A 20,883-nucleotide genomic window follows, 5' to 3' on the forward strand; every position below is an offset into this window, starting at 1 on the left:
GAGTTTTGATGTCCTTTGCTTTCTGTGGTATACATTAACGATTTGGACTTAAACTTAGGGGGCACGATTAAGAAATTTGCAGATGACGCAAAGATAGGCCTTGTGGTTGATAGTGAGGAGGAAAGCTGTAGACGGCAGGAAGAAATCAATGGACTGGTCAGATGGGCAGAAAAGTGGCAAATGGAGTTCAATCCGGAGAAGTGTGAGGTAATGCACTTGGGAAGAGCAAACAAGGCAAGGGAATACACAATAAATGGGAGGATACTGAGAGGTGTAGAGGAAGTGAAGGACCTTGGAGTGCATGTCCACAGATCCCTGAAGGTAACAGGACAGGTAGATAAGGTGGTTAAGAAGGCGTATGGAATGCTTGCCTTTATTAACTGAGGCATAGAATATAAAAGCAGGGAGTTTATGCTGGAACTGTATAAAACACTAGTTAGGCTACAGCTTGAGCACTGCGCACAGTTCTGGTCTCCACATTACAGGAAGGATATAATTACACTAGAGAGAGTGCAGAGGAGATTTACGAGGATGTTGCCAGGACTGGAGAATTTTAGCTTTGATGACAGATTGGATAGGCTGGGGTTGTTTTCCTTGGAACGGAGGAGGCTGAGGGGTGATTTGATTGAGGTGTACAAAATTATGAGGGGCCTGGATAGAGTGGATAGGAAGGACCTATTTTCCTTAGCAGAGGGGTCAATAACCAGGGGGCATAGATTTAAAGTGATTGATAGAAGGATTAGAGCGGAAATGAGGAAAAATGTTTTCACCCAGAGGGTGGTGGGGGTCTGGAACTCACTGCCTGAGAGGGTGGTAGAGGCAGAAACCCTCAACTCATTTAAAAAATACCTGGATGTGCACCTGAAGAGCCGTGACCTGCAGGGCTACAGACCAAATGCAGGAAAGTGGGATTAGGCTGGGTGGCTCGTCTCTCAGCCAGCGCGGATACGATGGGCCGAATGGCCTCCTTTTGTGTCGTACATTTTCTATGATTCTATGATCTAAGTCCTGGGAAAGAATGAGAGCGGGCAATAGCTTGATGAGTCTTGGTTTCAACGCAGGGAAGATGCACAGAGGAGAAAGAGTGTGTAGAACAGTGTGTTTGGAGCTTAGGAGGAGCAAGAGAGGAAAGAGAGGAGCACCGACTATCCTGGTGCCTGTAAAATGGAAACAGAGAGTGATAATTTCTGGTAGACTGATGCTATACCAGTCAGATTCGCGGTTCCATCTGTTATACTGAAAGAGTAGGCCATCCAAAACTAAACTCTCTGTCCTGGAGGATATGTTCAGCCATCCAATGGAATGTCAATGATCAAGTGAGACACAGTAGAGAGGATCCAAGCCAAAAATAACTGTTGCATCCTAGGTTATTGGGACTGAAGAGGACTGCATTCTGCACTTGCCTAAAAACTGTTAAATCTCTAACTTCTTCCAGTTAACTCTGTTTCTCTCTTCACAGATGCTGCCTGACCTGTTGAGTGTTTCTAGCATTTTCTGTTTTTATTCCATGAAACTAAAAACTGTAGTGGGGAAAAGAAAAAGAAAGACTTGTAATTATACAGGCCTTTCACGATCTCAGGATGTCCCAAAGCGCTTTACAGCCAACAAAGTATTTTTGAAGTATAATCACTGTTGTAATGTAGGAAACGCGGCAGCCAATTTGCGCAAAGCAAGATCCCACAAACACCAATGTGATAATGATCTGATCATCTCTTTTAGTGATGTTGGTTGCGGAATAAATATTGGCCAAGACACTGGGGCGAACTCCCCTGCTCTTCGTCGAAATAGTACCATGGGATCTTTTACGTCCACCTGAGAGGGCAGATAGGGCCTCAGTTTAATGTCTCATCCGAAAGATGGCACCTCTGACAGTGCAGGACCTCCCTTAGTACTGCACGGAGGTGAAAAGGGCGATTATAAGGGCTAAAAAAAGGCTAGTATAAAAGCAACTAATAAGTGCTTTAATAAGCACATAAATAGGTAAAGAGAGGGTAAAGAGAGTGTAAAGAGAGGGATGCCGCTCAAAGATGAAGGGGAGAGTCTAATTATAGAGGATGACGGTCTGGCGAAGATATATTGGAAGATAGGACCAAGTGCTGAAAAGTGGGATTAAACTGGATAGCTCTTTTTCTGCTGGCACGGACACGATGGGCCAAATGGCCTCCTTCTGTGCCGTAACTTTCTATGATTCTATATTAAATAAATACTTTGGAACAGTTTTTAAGAAGTGGTGGTGGAAAAAAGAATGTAGGTGTAGTAGAGGAGAATTGGAGCAGTTATTGGGACTAACTGTAGAAGAGGTAATTGGTTCTGAATAAATGAGCAGAACTCAAGGTGGATAAGTCACCAGGCCCTGATTACGTACACTACGCTATTTAAAGAAGCCGCAAATCTGCCATTGTCCTTAAATATGCAAATTGTTCCATGGGTCTGAAAAGCAGCCAATGTTACACCTCCATCGAAGAAGGGAGCGAAGGATAAACCGGGTAATTATAGACCAGTGACTCTAATCTCAGATGTGGGCAATCTCTTGGAATCCATAATTAGAAATAAAATTAATGCGCATTTAGAAATGTGTGGGTTAATCATGAACAGCCAGCACAAATTTGTTAACGGCTTAAGTCATGTTTGATAAATTTAATAGGGTTTTTTTCTGACGGAGTATCCAAGTGAATAAAGGGAATGCAGTGGATGCGGTGCAATTGGATTTTCAGAAGGTGTACAAAAAGGTGTCTCACAAGAGGCTTGTTAGAAAAATTCATGTGCATGATACAAGTAGAAATGTATTCACGTGTATGGTATGAAGAGAAATGTAGCAGCATGTATAGACAGTTGGCTGGTGGACAGATGTTAAATTTAATGGGATAGGGAGCCGATGTAGTTCAGCGAAAATGGGGGTGATGGGCGAGCAGGATAGAGGACAACGGTGGAGGATACGGGCGGCTGAGCTTTGGACCAGTAGCTTGGAAAGTCTTCGGTATGGCGATGGGCTTCCATGCAGGCCAGGCATCAGATGACCAACAAAACTACAAAATGTTACTGCTCCGAAGTAACTGGGTGGACGAAGCTGGAGCCAAGCCAAGCCAAGCAAACTTTGGCTCCGATCCCTTTTTGTTTTGATCACCAAAGACACGCACAGTTATTGAAAATAGAGACTTGAGTCAACAGTGAAAAGCAGCAAGGTTGTGCAGTGGCTGATTTAGTAGGTGCTATGCTGGAATAGGAAACACACAGCTAATTAAAGGACCAGGTGCTAGCCAAGAACCTTCATCAGCCTGCAGTTCATCTATTCAAGGGAGCAAGATGTTGTAGCCACTTGGACCCAAGTGCCTTGCCCTCGCCATGGAGAAGCGCCTGAACTCAGCCACCCAAAAACCGAACGGTTAAGATCAAGAGCTTACCATGTTGGAAATGGCAGCTGTCAAACCACATCCAGCCATTCCATGGTACACCAATCACTCTATTGCACTGTGGCACAAAACCCTCTCAGCATTTGCTCTTTGAATATACATTAATATTACATAGACCGTTGTCAAGTTATACAACAGCCTCACAACATCCCAATATTGTTGAATACTGGTATTTGCTCCCAGCCAGTCTCCATTGTACTGACATCAAACACCATCAAGACAACATAAACCCCAAAGATGTGAATGGGATATAATCGTAAACAATTTTACAACACCAAGTTATAGTCCAGCAATTTTATTTTAAATTCACAAGCTTTCGGAGGCTTCCCCCTTCCTCAGGTGAACGTTGTTTTTTTTTTCCAACAACGTTCACCTGAGGAAGGAGGAAGCCTCCGAAAGCTTGTGAATTTAAAATAAAATTGCTGGACTATAACTTGGTGTTGTAAAATTGTTTACAATTGTCAACCCCAGTCCATCACCGGCATCTCCACATCATGGGATATAGTCAATACTCGTTTAGCTGAACACTTCCTTGTATCTGTTGCCAACCACATCCCCCTAACTTCCTCCAACCCCACTTCCTTCTGCACCCCCACCCGTTAAAAAAAACTCTTCCCGCAAGACACTTCCAACTGCACTTTCAAACTCCCGCCAGCCGAGCCTTGGCCCTTCATTCGCCAGGTAACTCTGTAGCCGTCAATATGCTCAACCAGTTTGTCGCCTCCCCGTGATGTCTCTGTCCCTAGCAAAATTGTCACTGTATCCCATTCCCGTTGTTCCCCTTGACCCCCAATCTTCACTCCCTCAAGTTTGAGAGGCACAGACTTGAGTGTATCTGGATATGGGGATCGAGCGGGAAAGTGGAGTTGGGGTAGAAGATCAGCCATGATCTTATAGAATGGCGGAGCAGGCTCGAGGGGCCGTATGGCCTTCCCCTGCTCCTATTTCTTATGTTCTTATGTAACTGGTCGAGCCATCCAACAACAACAACAACAAATTGTATTTACAATCACCATCTAATCCATCACCAGATCTGGTTGGACCATATCAATCTCTGCTGGGTCTCGTTCTCCTACGGGGAGCAAAGATGGCTTCTTTTCTCCACTATCAACTGCCTCCTTAAACCCATCTCCCCTCCATCCTCACCTCCAACAAGTGCAACGAGCTCATGGACTTATCTCTCTAAGATTGATACCACCCTCAGCTACTTCCCCAAGTCCCCAGTCCCCCTTTCTTTAGTTTATTGTGGGGCCTCTAGAAATAAATCAAGCACCCGTTGGAAAACCCCACCTTACAGAACTGTCTAGGACGTTTTAGCCTAACATGCTCCTAAGAATGTGTATTAAGCTGTTCGCCAACTAACTGAACCCACCTTCAAACTACTTCATTATGCAGTAGATGGTGAAACCAATATATAATACGGTAATAATTGCTTACACTTTCGAGCTCTGGATCGTGGAATGGAAATTGGCTCATCACTCTCTTGTACTCCTCTTCACTTGAGACGGGGATAGCGCTGTAGTTGTCCAAGTCTAATATATATCTATTGAAAGACCAAAATCAATGACATTAACATGCAGCGTAATCCTATTTTAGATGGGCCAGTAGGGGTCGACACCGGGTTTTGTTGCGCCTCACCAATCTCCAAGCACTCTCTCCGCTCTCTCTCAAAGTGCCAGCAGTAAGTTTCGATTGACTCTGCCTAAACTGAAATCATTCCATAACTGTACTCAGTAGCAGGCGTCTACACCACTGTGATGCGCACTGCTTCCACAAGTGCAGGCAATTGGGACTAGGTTAGTGGTATAAACGGGGCGACATGGACATGTTGGGCCGAAGGGCCTGTTTCCATGTTGTAAACTTCTATGAAGGCTTTGAGGGATCCAGTGGACACCCCATGTTCGTACTCGATGGCTACCTGGGCACGCGCAGAGCTCTGAACACGAGAAGGGAGGAGAGACCATTCCAAGTGGTTCCACACATCCTGGACCTGTACCAACTGTTTTTTTTGTGCGAGATAATACACTAAATATCCAGCATCCTGCGTCTGGACAAGCCCCTTGAGATTTCTGTTTCGATGATCATTTTGAAATTTTCCTTCCACGCATTCACCAGACAAAAACATTCAATTAAAGGATTCTCAAAACATGAAATCCCCTGATCCACTGCACTACCCTCTCCTTCAAGTCCAGATCGCTTAAAAAAAAAGGATGCAGAGGCACTGGAGGAGGTGAAAAAAAAGATTTACAAGGATGATACCGGAACGGGCAGTAGTTGAGCTTGCACTTCCAGCAAATTACGGCGCAAAATATCTTCGAGCTGAAGGGTGCGGAAAAAAGTCCAACTAACTTTTAGGCTTAAGCCCCGCTCCAGCAAGATTTGGCCCAATGGATCGATTGGCCTTCTGTGCTGTAAACTTGTATGGTGCGACGGTAATTTATCATGTGCTTTTTAAAAAATCCATATAAACCACATCCACGTTTCTTTTATCTATCTCCACGCCTTAATTCTTCAAAGAATTCTGCAAGGTTGGTCAAGATACAACCTCTCTGAAATCCACGCTGACTGGCCCTGATTAACTCATGCCCCTATTTCGTCCCATATTACAGACACGCGCAGTTTACCAACAACTGAAGTCCAGAGAGTACAGGTGCAGGTTGGCAGAGTCAAGGCTCAGGGAGCACCGAGTGAGTAGAAGGGTACTGACAGCTTCAGAGCATTGCCTTGCAGGCTATCAAGAATGGGAGAAGTCCCAGCCCCCAGTCTTAACCGCCTAATTCCATTCGTGAGCTGGGTGGCTGGTCAATCATCCACGTTGTCCTGAAGCATGAGAAATATCAGATTACTGAGCCTGCCAGGTGACTGACTTTAGTGCAAACTCCCAATACCAGCAGTGTCATCCGGGAATCACCTTGACGTGTTTGCCGACGTTAAGCAACTGATGAATGTGGGTTTTCAGCTTTCACTCAGCAGAGAGCAGGTACCAGCAGCTCCTCAAGAACACCCAGTGAGCTGCACAATTCACTGTGTGAGCCCATTGCCATCGGCCCCCTGATCATAACGTGGAAGGCACCATGTCCCATCAGAGGACAGCTGTAAATTTCAGGCTGCCATCAGCGACAGGCTTTTTTCTTTTTAAAAAAATAAAGATCCTTTTGCATCCGCAATGAAGTGCGGCATCTGGATTGTGATGGCCAAATGAAGACGTGCACGTAAAGACTTTCTATAAATTCCTGCCCGAGAGGACATAAGAACATAAGAAATAGGAGCAGGAGTAGGCCAATCGGCCCCTCGAGCCTGCTCCGCCATTCAATAAGATCATGGCTGATCTGATCCTAACCTCAAATCTAAATTTATGTCCAATTTCCTACCCGCTCCCCGTAACCCCTAATTCCCTTTACTTCTAGGCAACTGTCTATTTCTGTTTTAAATTTATTTAATGATGTAGCTTCCACAGCTTCCTGGGGCAGCAAATTCCACAGACCTACTACCCTCTGAGTGAAGAAGTTTCTCCTCATCTCAGTTTTGAAAGAGCAGCCCCTTATTCTAAGATTATGCCCCCTAGTTCTAGTTTCACCCATCCTTGGGAACATCCTTACCGCATCCACCCGATCAAGCCCCTTCACAATCTTATATGTTTCAATAAGATCGCCTCTCATTCTTCTGAACTCCAATGAGTAGAGTCCCAATCTACTTAACCTATCCTCATATGTCCACCCCCTCATCCCCGGGATTAACCGAGTGAACCTTCTTTGTACTGCCTCGAGAGCAAGTATGTCTTTTCTTAAGTATGGACACCAAAACTGTATGCAGTATTCCAGGTGCGGTCTCACCAATACCTTATATAACTGCAGCATTACCTCCCTGGTTTTATATTCTATCCCCCTAGCAATAAAAGCCAACATTCCGTTGGCCTTCTTGATCACCTGCTGCACCTGCATACGAACTTTTTGATTTTCTTGCACTAGGACCCCCAGATCCCTTTGTACTGCAGTACTTTCCAGTTTCTCGCCATTAAGATAATAACTTGCTCTCTGATTTTTCCTGCCAAAGTGCATAACCTCACATTTTCCAATATTGTATCGCATCTGCCAAATCTCCGCCCACTCACCCAGCCTGTCTATATCCCCCTGTAGGTTTTTTATGTCCCCCTCACTCTCCACTTTCCCTCCCATCTTTGTATCATCTGCAAACTTTGATATGTTACACTCAGTCCCCTCCTCCAAATCGTTAATATAGATTGTAAAGAGTTGGGGACCCAGCACCGACCCCTGCGGAACACCACTGGCTACTGGTTGCCAGTCCAAGAATGTACCATTTATCCCAACTCTCTGCTTCCTGTTAGATAACCAATCCTCCACCCATGCCAGAATATTACCCCCAATCCAGTGATTCTTTATCTTGAGCAATAATCTTTTATGTGGCACCTTGTCGAATGCCTTCTGGAAGTCTAAATACACTACGTCCACTGGTTCCCCTTTATCCACCCTGTACGTTATGTCCTCAAAGAACTCAAGCAAATTTGTCAGACATGACTTCCCCTTCGTAAAGCCATGCTGACTTTGTCCTATTAAATTATGTTTATCCAAATGTTCCGCTACTGTCTCCTTAATAATAGACTCCAAAATTTTACCCATCACAGATGTTAGGCTAACTGGTCTATAATTTCCAGCCTTCTGCCTACTACCCTTTTTAAATAAGGGTGTTACATTAGCAGTTTTCCAATCTGCCGGGACCTTTGCCGAGTCCAGAGAATTTTGGAAAATTATTACCAAAGCATCCACAATCCCTACTGCCACTTCCCTCAAGACCCTAGGATGTAAGCCATCAGGTCCAGGGGATTTATCCGCCTTGAGTCCCATTAATTTACTGAGTACCAATTCCTTAGTGATTTTAATCGTATTTAGCTCCTCCCCCCCAGAGCCCCCTGTTTGTCCAGTGTTGGGATATTCTTAGTGTCCTCTACCGTAAAGACTGAAACAAAATATTTGTTCAGCATTTTTGCCATCTCCATGTTTCCCACCATTAATTTCCCGGTCTCATCCTCTAAGGGACCGACGTTTGCCTTAGCCACCCTTTTTCTTTTTATATAACTATAGAAACTCTTGATATCTGTTTTTATATTTTTTGCTAATTTATTTTCATAATCTATCTTCCCTTTCTTAGTCAATCCTTTAGTTACTTTTTGCTGTCTTTTGAAGACTTTCCAATCTTCTATCCTCCCACTAAGTTTGGCTACCTTATATGTTCTTGTTTTTAGTCGGATACTATCCTTGATTTCTTTACTTAGCCACGGATGGCTGTCATTTCTTTTACACCCTTTTTTCCTCAGTGGAATATATTTTTTTTGAAAGTTGTAAAATAACTCCTTGAATGACCACCACTGCTCATGTACTGTCTTACCTTTTAATCTATTTTCCCAGTCCACTTTAATCAATTCCGCTCTCATACCATCATAGTCTCCTTTATTCAAGCTCAGTACGCTTGTTTGAGAACCAACCTTCTCACCCTCTAATTGGATATGGAATGTAACCATGTTATGGTCACCCATTCCAAGGGGATCCTTAACTAGGGCATTAATTAATTAATCCTGGCTCATTGCACAGGACCAGGTCCAAGGTTGCTTGCCCCCTTGTAGGCTCAGTTACATACTGCTCAAGAAATCCATCCCTAATACACTCAATAAACTCTTCCTCAAGGCTGCCCTGCCCAATTTGATTTGTCCAGTTAATATGATAGTTAAAATCCCCCATAATTATCGCTGTTCCCTTATTACATGCCCCGACTATTTCCTAAGTAATACTTCTTCCAGCAGAGTTGCAACTATTAGGAGGCCTATATACTACGCCCACTAGTGTTTTTTTCCCCTTATTATTCCTTATCTCTACCCAAACTGTTTCATTATCCTGATCCTTTGTCCCAATATCATTTCTCTGTATTACAGTGATTCCTTCCTTTATTAACATAGCCACCCCACCTCCCCTTCCTTCCTGCCTGTCCTTCCTGATTGTTCAATACCCTGGCATATTTAATTCCCAGTCGTTGTCACTCTGCAGCCATGTTTCTGAAATGGCCACAAGATCATACCCATACGTAGTTATTTGTGCCATTAACTTGTCCATTTTGTTACGAATGCTACGTGCATTCAGATAAAGAACTTTCAAATATGTTTTGTGACACTTAGTTCCTGCTTTTTCCTTTTTTAACACTTTACCTTTTACTCCATACCTTCTGTCCCTTCCTGACACGCTTTCCTCTGTCACCCTGCTCAGGTTCCCAATCCCCTGCCACAGCTTTGATGCTGGGTTAATCGCCTTACGCCTTCTAGTTTTTATTTTATCTGTCGTGCCTAAAGTACACTTTCTTTCCGCTGCTCTACGCTTTTCCGTCTCACTTGTTCTTGAACAACTGTTTGTACTATTTGTATTGTAGATTTCCCCTGGGTCTTCCCCTCTCTTGCTGCTCTCAATTTTACTTCCTTCTGACTCCCCGCTCAGGTTCCCATCCCCCTGCCACTCTAGTTTAAACCTTCCCCAACAGCACTAGCAAACACCCCCGCGAGGACATCGGTCCTGGTCCTGCTCGGGTGTAACCCGTCACGCTTGTACAGGACCCACCTTCCCCAGAACCAGTCCCAATGTCCCAGGAATCTAAATCCCTCCCTCCTACACCATCCCTGCAGCCACGCATTCATCCTGTCTATTCTCCTGTTCCTATACTCACTAGCATGTGGCACCGGTAGTAATCCTGAGATCACTACCTTTGAAGTCCTGCGTTTTAATTTATCTCCTAACTCCTTAAATTCACCTTGCAGGACCTCATCCCTTTTTTTACCTATGTCGTTGGTACCAATATGGACCACGACTACTGGCTGTTCACCCTCCCTCTCCAGAATGCCCTGCAGCCGCCCCATGACATCCTTGACCCTAGCACCAGGGAGGCAACATACCATCCTGGAGTCACGTTTGCGGCCGCAGAAACGCCTATCTGTTCCCCTTACAATTGAATCCCCTATCACTATAGCCCTGCCACTCTTCTTCCTCCCCTCCTGTGCAGCAGAGCCACCCGTGGTGCCCCGATTCTGGCTCTTGCTGCATTCCCCTGATAAGCCATCTCCCCCAACAGTATCTAAAGCAGAATATCTGTTTGAGAGGGAGATGGCCCCAGGGGACTCCTGCTCTACCTGCCTAGTCCTTTTACTCTGCCTGGCGGTCACCCATTTCCTTTCTGCCTGCGTAATCTTTACCTGCGGTGTGACCACCTCACTGAACGTGCTAGCCACGATAGTCTCAGCATCGCGGATGCTCCACAGTGAATCCACCCACAGCTCCAGCTCCGAAAGACGGTTAGCCAGTAGCTGCAGCTGGACACACTTCCTGCACACATGGTCGCCAGGGACACTGGTAGTGTCCGTGACTTCCCACATCGTGCAGGAGGAGCATATCACGGGTGCGAGCTGTGCTGCCATGACTTGCCTTAGACTCTCAGACTCTCCTCCTGCTCTAAGTCTCTCCTTTTAAACTGTGCTCACCTCTCGGACTCTCCTGCCTCACCTGTGACGTCGCACAGTAGTTGTCTCTTGTTGCAGGTCTGCTGCTGCTTTTATTCCCCAGTCTCAGTCTTCTACTCTCAGGTCCACTGCCGCTCTGGGGAAAAAGTTCGGAAAAGCAAGGCAAAGCAGCACCTCCTTCCCCCACTTCACCAAACTCCCACACGTACCAAACTCTCCGTTCACACTGTGCTGTCCGCACAGCCCTCTGCCAGTCCTCTGTCGATGCCATTCTAGGGAGGAGGCAAGAGTTGTCCCTCAGATTTGTCCCCCTCCTGTTTCCTCACAAAAGCTTGTCTCAGACAGAACACTCATTTCGTTCAGGAAGGTGGCACCCGACCCAGCCAGTGCATTCCTCCGCCGCGTGCCTGGGACGCCAACTCATTCAAAAAGTGCTGAAAACGTGTCGGCGACAACCTCCCGCAGGTCTTGGCTCTCCATTGCAACCCGAGACAGGTCGGTGCGAATACACCGACTCTGACAGAATTCCATTCGGACTATGTGACAAACAAAAAAGGCAATCGCAACCATCGGTCAGAAGCTTGGGCTGCAACACACTCTATCAGGTCACCCCTCAGTCTTCTCTTTTTTGCATCTTCTTCAGTGCCTCTACATCCTTTTCATAAACAACAGTACATGTGACTGACAACGAGCATGTGGGCTTGCAGCACTCCTTACGTTGCCCGTTGTAAAAACAAAGGCAGCATGCCTCGTTCGATAAGATTTATGACCCAGTCTTGTTCATACTGCAGCTCTGAAAATCACCCAACTAAACTGCTGGCATATTTTTTTTAAAACCACACCTTGATTACATTTCAACCATTTTTTTTGGTTCATTCTTGGGATGTGGGCGTCGCTGGCAACACTCCCAACTCTAGTTCCCGCTTGAGAAGGTGCAGTGCTGCAGTGTTGCTGCAGTGCACCCTGTAGATGGTACACACTGCAGCCACGGTGCGCCGGTGGTGGAGGGAGTGGATGGGCTTCCCATTAAGCCTTCTTCTCAAACCCCTGCGGTCCGTGTGGTGAAGGTTCTGCCACAGTGCTGTTAGAGAGGGAGTTCCAGGATTTGATCCAGCAACAATAAAGGAACGGCTGATATATGTCCAAGTTCGGATGGTGTGTGACCTGGAGGGGAACATGGAGGTGGTGTTGTTCCCATGTGCCTGCTGCCCTTGTCCTTCTAGGTGATGGAGGTCGCGGGTTTGGGAGGTGCTGTCGAAGAAGCCTTGGCGAGTTGCTGCAGTGCATCCTGTGGATGGTACACGCTGCAGCCACGGTGCGCCGGTGGTGGAGGGAGTGGATGGGCAGACTGCTTTGTCCTGGATGGTACTGAGCTTCTTGTAACTCATTCCCGGGTATGCAACATTCTGATGTAGACATACCATCTGATGCCCCGGATTAGATTCTAACTTGGTAGGTCAATCAACAATGGAGTGCAGGACAGCCCAGCTCAATCCTACCTTCACTCAACACGTGCATTCCACATATTGCCCAGAAATTACACAGAATGTACAGCACAGCAGCAGGCCATTCGGCCCAACTGGTCTATGCCGGTGTTTGTATTCCACACGAGCTTCCTCCCACCCCATTTCATCTCACCCTATTGACATATCCATCTTTTCCTTTCTCCCTCCTGTGCACATCTAGTCGCCTCAACTGTTCCATGTGGTAGCGAGTTCCACATTCTAACCACTCTTTGGATAAAGAAGTTTCTCCTGAATTCCCTACTGCATTTATTAGTGACTATCTTATATTTATGGCCCCTAGTCTTGGTCTCCCCCTCAAGTGGAAACATCATCTCTACATCTACCCTATCAAACCCCTTCATAATTTTAAAGACCTCTATCAGGTCACCCCTCAGTCTTCTCTTTTTTGCATCTTCTTCAGTGCATCTACATCCTTTTCATAATATGGAGACCAGAAGTGCACAGGACTCCAAGTGTGGTTTAACTGAGATTCGTTACAAATTTAACTTAACTCCTCTGCTTTTCATTTCTAGCCCTCTAGAAAAGGGATTAATGGAAAGCAATCAAGTTGATTTTCACTTCCCTAGCCCAGAGGCATTGAGGCCAACACAGTACTCCCCAAATGCTATCCCCAATGAGACCCACTAACTCAGCAGAGACCCCTCTTAACAAGAGTGGCAAGGGGAGTGAGCTCCAAACTCAGATCAAGGTACCATGTGTTGAAGGAGTTGGGGTTCACTCAGTCCAGTCTGCGGACAGTATGTCCCAGTAGTTTTGTATTTTCCCCATTGATGATAATGAGGAAGGTACATGACAATTAGTTAATTGTATTCTTCTGGTATAAAGCAATATAATTCTGGTTATCGAACTTCCAATTATACAAAGAGATTTAGGTGTCCATGCTCACAGATCACTAAAATGTAGTCAGGTACAAAGAATAATTAAAAAGGGTATTGGAATGTTAGCCTTTATAACTAGAGGGCTAGGATATAAAGAGGAGGAAGTTTTGCTACAGCCTGACAAAGCCCTGGTTAGACCACATGTGGAGCATTGTGTACAGTTCTGGGCACTGCACCATAGAAAGGATATATTGGCCTTGGAAGGAGTGCAGCGTAGATTCATCAGAATGATACCAGGGTTCCAAGGGTTAGATTATGAGGAGAGATTACAAAAACTAGGTTTGTATTCCCTGGAAGGTTAAGGGGTGATTTGATTCAGGTTTTTCGGATTTTGAAAGGAATTGATAGGGTAGATAGAGAGTGGTGGGTGAGTCTAGGACAAGGGGACGTAACCTTAAAATCAGAGCCAGGCCATTCAGGAGAGAAGTTAGGAAACACTTCTTCACACAAAGGGTGGTAGAAGTATGGAACTCTCTCCCACAAAAAGCAGCAAATGCTAGCTCAATTAATAATTTTAAGTCTGAGATCGATAAGATCTAGCCAAGAGTATCAAGGCGGGTGGATAGAGTTAGGGTACAAATCAGCCATGATCTCACTGAATGGCGGAACAGGCTCGAGGGGTTGAATGGCCTACTCTTGTTCCTATGTAAACCATCACATTTTTCAAGTGCATTCCCCCCCTCCCCCCACCACCAAATAAACCACCAGCAATAAGTCTATCATTACTGCGTTCCCACTGGGCCAAACCTCAATCATCTAAACTAATTCCTTGTCCCTACAGCAGTGCAGATAATTGGACGTCGACCATTCTCTCCTCGACTGTCACAGTTCAAGCCAAATCCTTCAACAGCTGTTGAGGATATAACTTTGGAACCCTCAACAAACGCAACTTATGGGTTCCAAATACTTGCCCAGAGTCTCAAGTCAAACAAGCTACTCTCTCTGAATTATAAAGATCAAAGCCTATCCCGCTGCCACCACCTCCGGCTATGTTTCTGGGGTTTTACACTAGATTTTTCCTCCCTTGGGCTCAGCTTTACTAGCCATTCCCGAAAGGGGACCTTGTGTCCCCTATGAACCAGAGTGGCCTTTCACCAGCCCAATATCTGGAATCAATGTTGCGAGAAGTAAGGGACAAACAGAGAATTTGAGTCAATGTAGTGCAGCTTGCTGAGTGTCAGCTGTGACTCTGTGGGTAGCATGCTCGCCTCTGGGTCAGAAGGTTGTGGGTTCAAGCCCCACTCCAGAGACTTGAGTACAAAATCCAGGCTGACACTCCAATGCAGTACTGAGGGAGTGCCACACTGTGGGAGATGGTGTCTTTTGGATGAGTCGTTAAGCTGAGGCCCCATCTGCCCCATCGGGTGGATGCAAAAGATCCCACGGCACGATTTCAAAGAAGAGCAGGGGAGTTCTCCCCGGTGTCCTGGCCAATATTTATCCTTCAACCAACATCACTAAAACAGGTTGGGCTGCAAATCGTGCACGTTGGCATGGCAACATCTACAACTAAACTACAGCAGCTCCTACTAATAAAAGGTACAAAGTTACTTACCGTGGATCGGAGGCGAACACTGTCGTGAATTGGGAGATTTGAAAAAAATGTTTGAAAAAAATGCTTTCATTTAAAGTGAACTTCTCTATGTTAGTGTAAATAAAAATTTAACATATCTTATAAAAAGCTAAGCAAATGATTTGATTTAATGAAACTTACAGATGTTAGAAGTAAAAAAAAGTTACATTTTTAATTTTTAACATTTTTTTTAGTGGTCAAAAAATTAAGAGTAATTTGACATTCCACATTCTTAAAATTGAATTTTTTTGTTGTTTTGCAGTCACTGTCACCGCGCATTTAAAAAGTAGTGCAGAGCTGGTATTTTCCAGCGTAACTTTTGGTGGAGTAAGTCTGTTCGTTCCAGCTGGGCAGATGGGAGGGTTTACGAATGTTTAGTGATTTCTATGATTTTAGCACAGGTGGCCCTTTAATTCGGACCTGCCAAACCGATGGAGAACCAATGGGAGCAAATTTGCGATCTCCCGGTTTTATTGTGCATGTGCGCACTCACGAACTCACTCGATGGATTCGCCGACGGTCGGAGAGGACGCCATTATGGAACGGCGCGTCCTCGGGGGGGTGAGTAATTTCTGGGCCATTGATTGATTGTGGGAGCTTGCTGTGCACAAACAGGCTCCTGCACTTCCTACATTTCAACCGTGGCTACACTTCAAAAGTACTTCATCGGCGGTAAACCGCTTTGAGACATCCTGAAAGGCGCTTTATAAATGAAAGTTCTTTTCCCTAAAGGACATTACTGAACGAACCAGTTGAGTTTATCCGACAGTTTCGTGGTCACTTTTACTGGTACCAGCTGTTTATTTTCAGGTTTGTTTTCTTTTAAAACTGAATTCAAATTTTCAGACTGCCAGGGTGGTATTTGAACTCACGTTCTCTGGATTAGCAGTCCAGTAGTCCCACCATGGTAGTTTGAGAATTCGAATTCAGTTTAAAAATCTGGAAATATAAAGCTGCTGTCAGTAAAAATGAAGCTGTCGGATTGTCACAGAGCCAGAATACACAAGGCTAATGCACAGAGCGTACAGGACTCCCCTGTAGGCTACCGCAAATGTTTTCCTTTTTAATTTAACATATAATTGAAGGGCCAAGGCCCATAGTCTAGGATTCCAGCAAAGTTGAAAAGAGTAGGAGAAAGGAGGTAAATGTAAAATATTCTGACCAGGAGGAAAATACAGGAAGCAACACAGGGTGTTTGTTTTTATTCGTTCACGGGATGTGGGCGTCGCTGGCAAGGCCGGCATTTATTGCCCATCCCTAATTGCCCTTGAGAAGGTGGTGGTGAGCCGCCTTCTTAAACCGCTGCAGTCCATGTGACAGTGTGAAGAAGCTGGATTAACATCAGTAGAGATACAGTCAGTAACACAGGGCGCTGGGGGGAGGGGTTACTGAGTGACAGTGTGAGGGAGAGGGATTAACATCAGTAGAGATACAGTCAATAACACAGGGCCCTGGGGGGAGGGGTTACTGAGTGACAGTGTGAGGGAGAGGGATTAACATCAGTAGAGATACAGTCAGTAACACAGGGCACTGGGGGGAGAGGGGTTACTGAGTGACAGTGTGAGGGAGCTGGATTAACATCAGTAGAGATACAGTCAGTAACACAGGGCCCTGGGGGGAGGGGTTACTGAGTGACAGTGTGAGGGAGAGGGATTAACATCAGTAGAGATACAGTCAGTAACACAGGGCGCTGGGGGAGAGGGGTTACTGAGTGACAGTGTGAGGGAGAGGGATTAACATCAGTAGAGATACAGTCAGTAACACAGGGCACTGGGGGGAGAGGGGTTACTGAGTGACAGTGTGAGGGAGAGGGATTAACATCAGTAGAGATACAGTCAGTAACACAGGGCACTGGGGGAGAGGGGTTACTGAGTGACAGTGTGAGGGAGCTGGATTAACATCAGTAGAGATACAGTCAGTAACACAGGGCACTGGGAGAGGAGTTACTGAGTGACAGTGTGAGGGAGCTGGATTAACATCAGTAGAGATACAGTCAGTAACACAGGGCACTGGGGGGAGAGGGGTTACTGAGTGACAATGTGAGGGAGAGGGATTAACATCAGTAGAGATACAGTCAGTAACACAGGGCACTGGGGGGAGAGGGGTTACTGAGTGACAGTGTGAGGGAGAGGGATTAACATCAGTAGAGATACAGTCAGTAACACAGGGCCCTGGGGGGAGGGGTTACTGAGTGACAGTGTGAGGGAGAGGGATTAACATCAGTAGAGATACAGTCAGTAACACAGGGCACTGGGAGAGGGGTTACTGAGTGACAGTGTGAGGGAGAGGGATTAACATCAGTAGAGATACAGTCAGTAACACAGGGCCCTGGGGGGAGGGGTTACTGAGTGACAGTGTGAGGGAGAGGGATTAACATCAGTAGAGATACAGTCAGTAACACAGGGCACTGCTGGGAGAGATAACTTAGGAAGGTGGACCCAACAACAAAAGGGAGTAATCCCAGTGTTCTGGGCAACATTCAGGCCTCAACCAGCACCATCAAAAATAGCTTAACTGGTCACTTATCTCACGGCTGTTTGTGGGACTTTGCGGTGTCCAAATTGGTTGCCATGTTTACCTGTATAGCAACGGTGCCTGCACAATGAAAGTAATATATTAGCTGTGGAGCGCTTCGGGGCCTCTTGAGGACGTGAAAGGCACGCTAGTTTTTTTTGTCTCTTTCTTTACGTTTCCCCTCCACCCCCCACTCCACTATTGGAGCCTGCTTGGGTCTGACCTTTAATATGAAGCCCCTTGGGACATCCCCTAGTATGGTGTCCAAGTGGCCATTCTTCACGTGCAAGCTCAAACCGTGATCACCGGCAGACTATGCAACTGTGGAACGCATCACCGCCAAGCCGTAGTCACCCAATGTCTACACATGCACCGCTTCCAGCGCAACACTGATCTGGGAGGGTGGGTGGGAAGCTGAGGCAGTAGGGGAGACGAGAGTCTGTTTCATTTCTTTTCCCTCCCTGGGCCGGGAACACTGAGGCCAATTCTAGCATTCCCACTGCCACTCTGGTTGAGAATGATGAACTCAGCATGGGCTGGGGATCAAATCAGGGGCCCACCCAGCCTGCAGTAGCTACTCACTGAGCAAACTCACTGAGCGATTATGAACTAGCCTCGTTCACCTTATCTTTTTTTTTAAAAAAAAAAGCCAGAGTACTTTTATGCACATTTATTTTCTTCAATGAAGACATCAGGCATTTCTGCTTTTATTTCTAACAATAGACGTCCGGGCAGCATCTATGCTATGAACGAGAATGAATCAAACAAGACGTAGGGAATCACTCAGCAACAAAGAATACATTTGGTAGAGCAGGACTGCTGTGGGTTTGCGTTAGTAATTGAAAACACATGTATGGTTTACTGAGAGAAATGTCTCCAACTATTCTAATTATTATACACTTTCAGGGCCAAATAATAATTTGGATCTGTAACGAAACCTTGGGGGTCGAAAGAGTTGGAGAAGAGAGAGAGAGGAGAGAGAGAATGAAAAAGGAGAAAGAGGAAACAGAGAGAAAGAAGGAGGAGTGAGAAAGAGGAGTGAGAGAGAAAGAGTGATAGAAAGTGAAAAGAGAGAGAAGAAAGATAGAAGAGAGAGTTAAAGAGAGTTCACACAAAGTGGGAGAGAGAAGAAAGAAGAAAAAACGAGAGGGAGATATATAAAACCATGAAAGGGGGTTTAGTCCACAGAGGGATTTGAAAGCAAGAACAAATTAATTACTGGAGCTTGGGAAGTCAATGGAGCTCAGCAAGGGCAGGAGTGATAGGAATATGAAGTCTTGTGTGTAATGATAGGGGTTGTGGCATTCTCACTGAGTTGCAATTTGTGGAGGATGGCTTGGAGAGCATTTGAGAGATCGAGCTCCAAAGTGATAAATGCGTAGCTTTCGGTTTCAACAGAGGTGTGGAAGTTAAGAACAGAAGTAGAGATGGAGGTGGACAATGTTGTAATGGTGGAAGAAAGCAATCTTGTTTACAGACATACAGGCAAGAAAGAAGTTTTATTCAATATCTAACCCATGCTGTACCTGCCCTGGGAGTGTTTGATGGGACAGTGTAGAGGGAACTTTACTCTGTATCTAACCCTTGCTGTACCTGCCCTGAGAGTGTTTGATGGGACAGTGTAGAGGGAGCTTTACTCTGTATCTAACCCTTGCTGCACCTGCCCTGGGAGTGTTTGATGGGACAGTGTAGAGGGAACTTTACTCTGTATCTAACCCGTGCTGTACCTGCCCTGGGAGTGTTTGATGGGACAGTGTAGAGGGAGCTTTACTCTGTATCTAACCCGTGCTGTACCTGCCCTGGGAGTGTTTGATGGGACAGTGTGGAGGGAGCTTTACTCTGTATCTAACCCGTGCTGTACCTGCCCTGGGAGTGTTTGATGGGACAGTGTAGAGGGAGCTTTACTTTGTCTCTAACCCATGCTGTACCTGCCCTGGGAGTGTTTGATGGGACAGTGTAGAGGGAGCTTTACTCTGTATCTAACCCATGCTGCACCTGCCCTGGGAGTGTTTGATGGGACAGTGTAGAGGGAACTTTAATCTGACAAAAGTTCACTGACCTGAAATGTTAACTGTTTCTTTCTCCACCGATGCTGCCTGAATTGCTGAGTATTTCCAGGATTTTCTTTTTTTATGCCAGATTTCCAGCATCTGCAGTATTTTGCTTTTGCTTTAATCTGTATCTAACCTGTGCTGTAACGGCCCTGGCAATATTTGATGGGGCAGAAATGGAAAATGTTCCATTCCTTCGCACTAACATCCCTCACCTTGAGCATACAAAAAAAATTCAGTGGGAAAAACAACAACATTGAACAGCAGAAAGTACACAAAGGAGAGCTTTGATATAATATCAGTTGAATGAATTGGTTCTCTGTTGCTGATGTATGTCTGCTAGAGGAATATTGTGTTTTAAGTATACATTTAAACTCAAATTCTCACACTTGTTCATTAGTACTTCACTAAAGAAGGTCATGGGGTAATGTTCTGGTCATAGCTGATTTTTTTGGGATGGATTCCAAATTCCCTATGTTCTCTCCCTGTATCCTTACTGCGATGAAATCAAGACTCGTTGCAGTTTCCGAGTCTAATTCATTCTTTCCTGAAAACTGCGGAGAGGAAAGGGCTTGAAAAGGATTTGCATTTCTAGAGTGCGTTTCACGACCTCAGGGAGTCCCAAAGCGCTTTACAGCCAATGAAATACTTTGCTGAAGAGTAGTCACTGTTGTAATATAGGGATACATGGCATCAAATTTGCGCAAATCAAGATCCCACAAACAGCAATGTGATAAACGACAGATAATCTGTTTTAGTGAATGTTAGTTGGGGGATAAATATTGGCCAGGACACCAGGGAGGACTCCCCTACCCTTCTTCAAAATAGTGGCCGCGGGATCTTTTACGTCCACAGGAGAGGGCAGGCGGGGCCTCAGTTTAACATCTCATCCAAAAGACGGGACACGTTAGCTCCTCTAGGATTCCCTTCCTTCTACAATCTGCAGGCTTTGTGAAACTCAGCATCACCTGACCATTACTTCCGGTTACTTTTGTCCAATATCCTGTACTTTTCAAGGTTGGTGGTGTCCCACACACTGGGCCTTTGATTCTTTATCTAGGTTTCTAAGTAATTAATTAGACCGGCCCCAGACAGCAGAGAGATTACTCAGTCGATGCAATCTCACTACTACCCACAACAATCTCTGGTGGTTTTTGAGAGTTATGGTTTGAGACGTAGAACGGGGGTTTGGGGGAGGAAGGGAAAATAAGGGGCCATGAAGCTAGAGTGCACTGAAAAGGGGCTGAGAAAAGATTCGAAGAAAATTTTGCAGCATCTCGTATGGTGACTGTGCCGACAGTTGGGCGAGTGTGTATCAAGTCACCAGCACAGAACACGAGTTTACAACATCTGGGAACAACTGTGTATGTTTAAAACTAGATTCCCACTTTTAACAAGCCAATGTTTTGCCAGAACATGGG

At 45.5% G+C, this 20,883-nt stretch overlaps 1 protein-coding gene across 5 annotated transcripts in view; it reads right to left on the bottom strand.

The window, feature by feature from the left end:
* LOC137314445 (exocyst complex component 6B) overlaps positions 1-20,883 on the bottom strand; it is a 628,729-nt gene that overhangs the window by 197,745 nt on the left and 410,101 nt on the right. For all 5 annotated transcript variants that reach the window (XM_067979862.1, XM_067979811.1, XM_067979897.1 and 2 more), the window contains one exon: positions 4,848-4,953. In XM_067979862.1, the coding sequence (XP_067835963.1) occupies positions 4,848-4,953 (106 nt within the window). The remainder of the gene's footprint in view (positions 1-4,847; positions 4,954-20,883) is intronic.

Source organism: Heptranchias perlo, chromosome 1 (genome assembly GCF_035084215.1).
Source record: "Heptranchias perlo isolate sHepPer1 chromosome 1, sHepPer1.hap1, whole genome shotgun sequence".
Lineage (NCBI taxonomy): Eukaryota > Metazoa > Chordata > Chondrichthyes > Hexanchiformes > Hexanchidae > Heptranchias > Heptranchias perlo.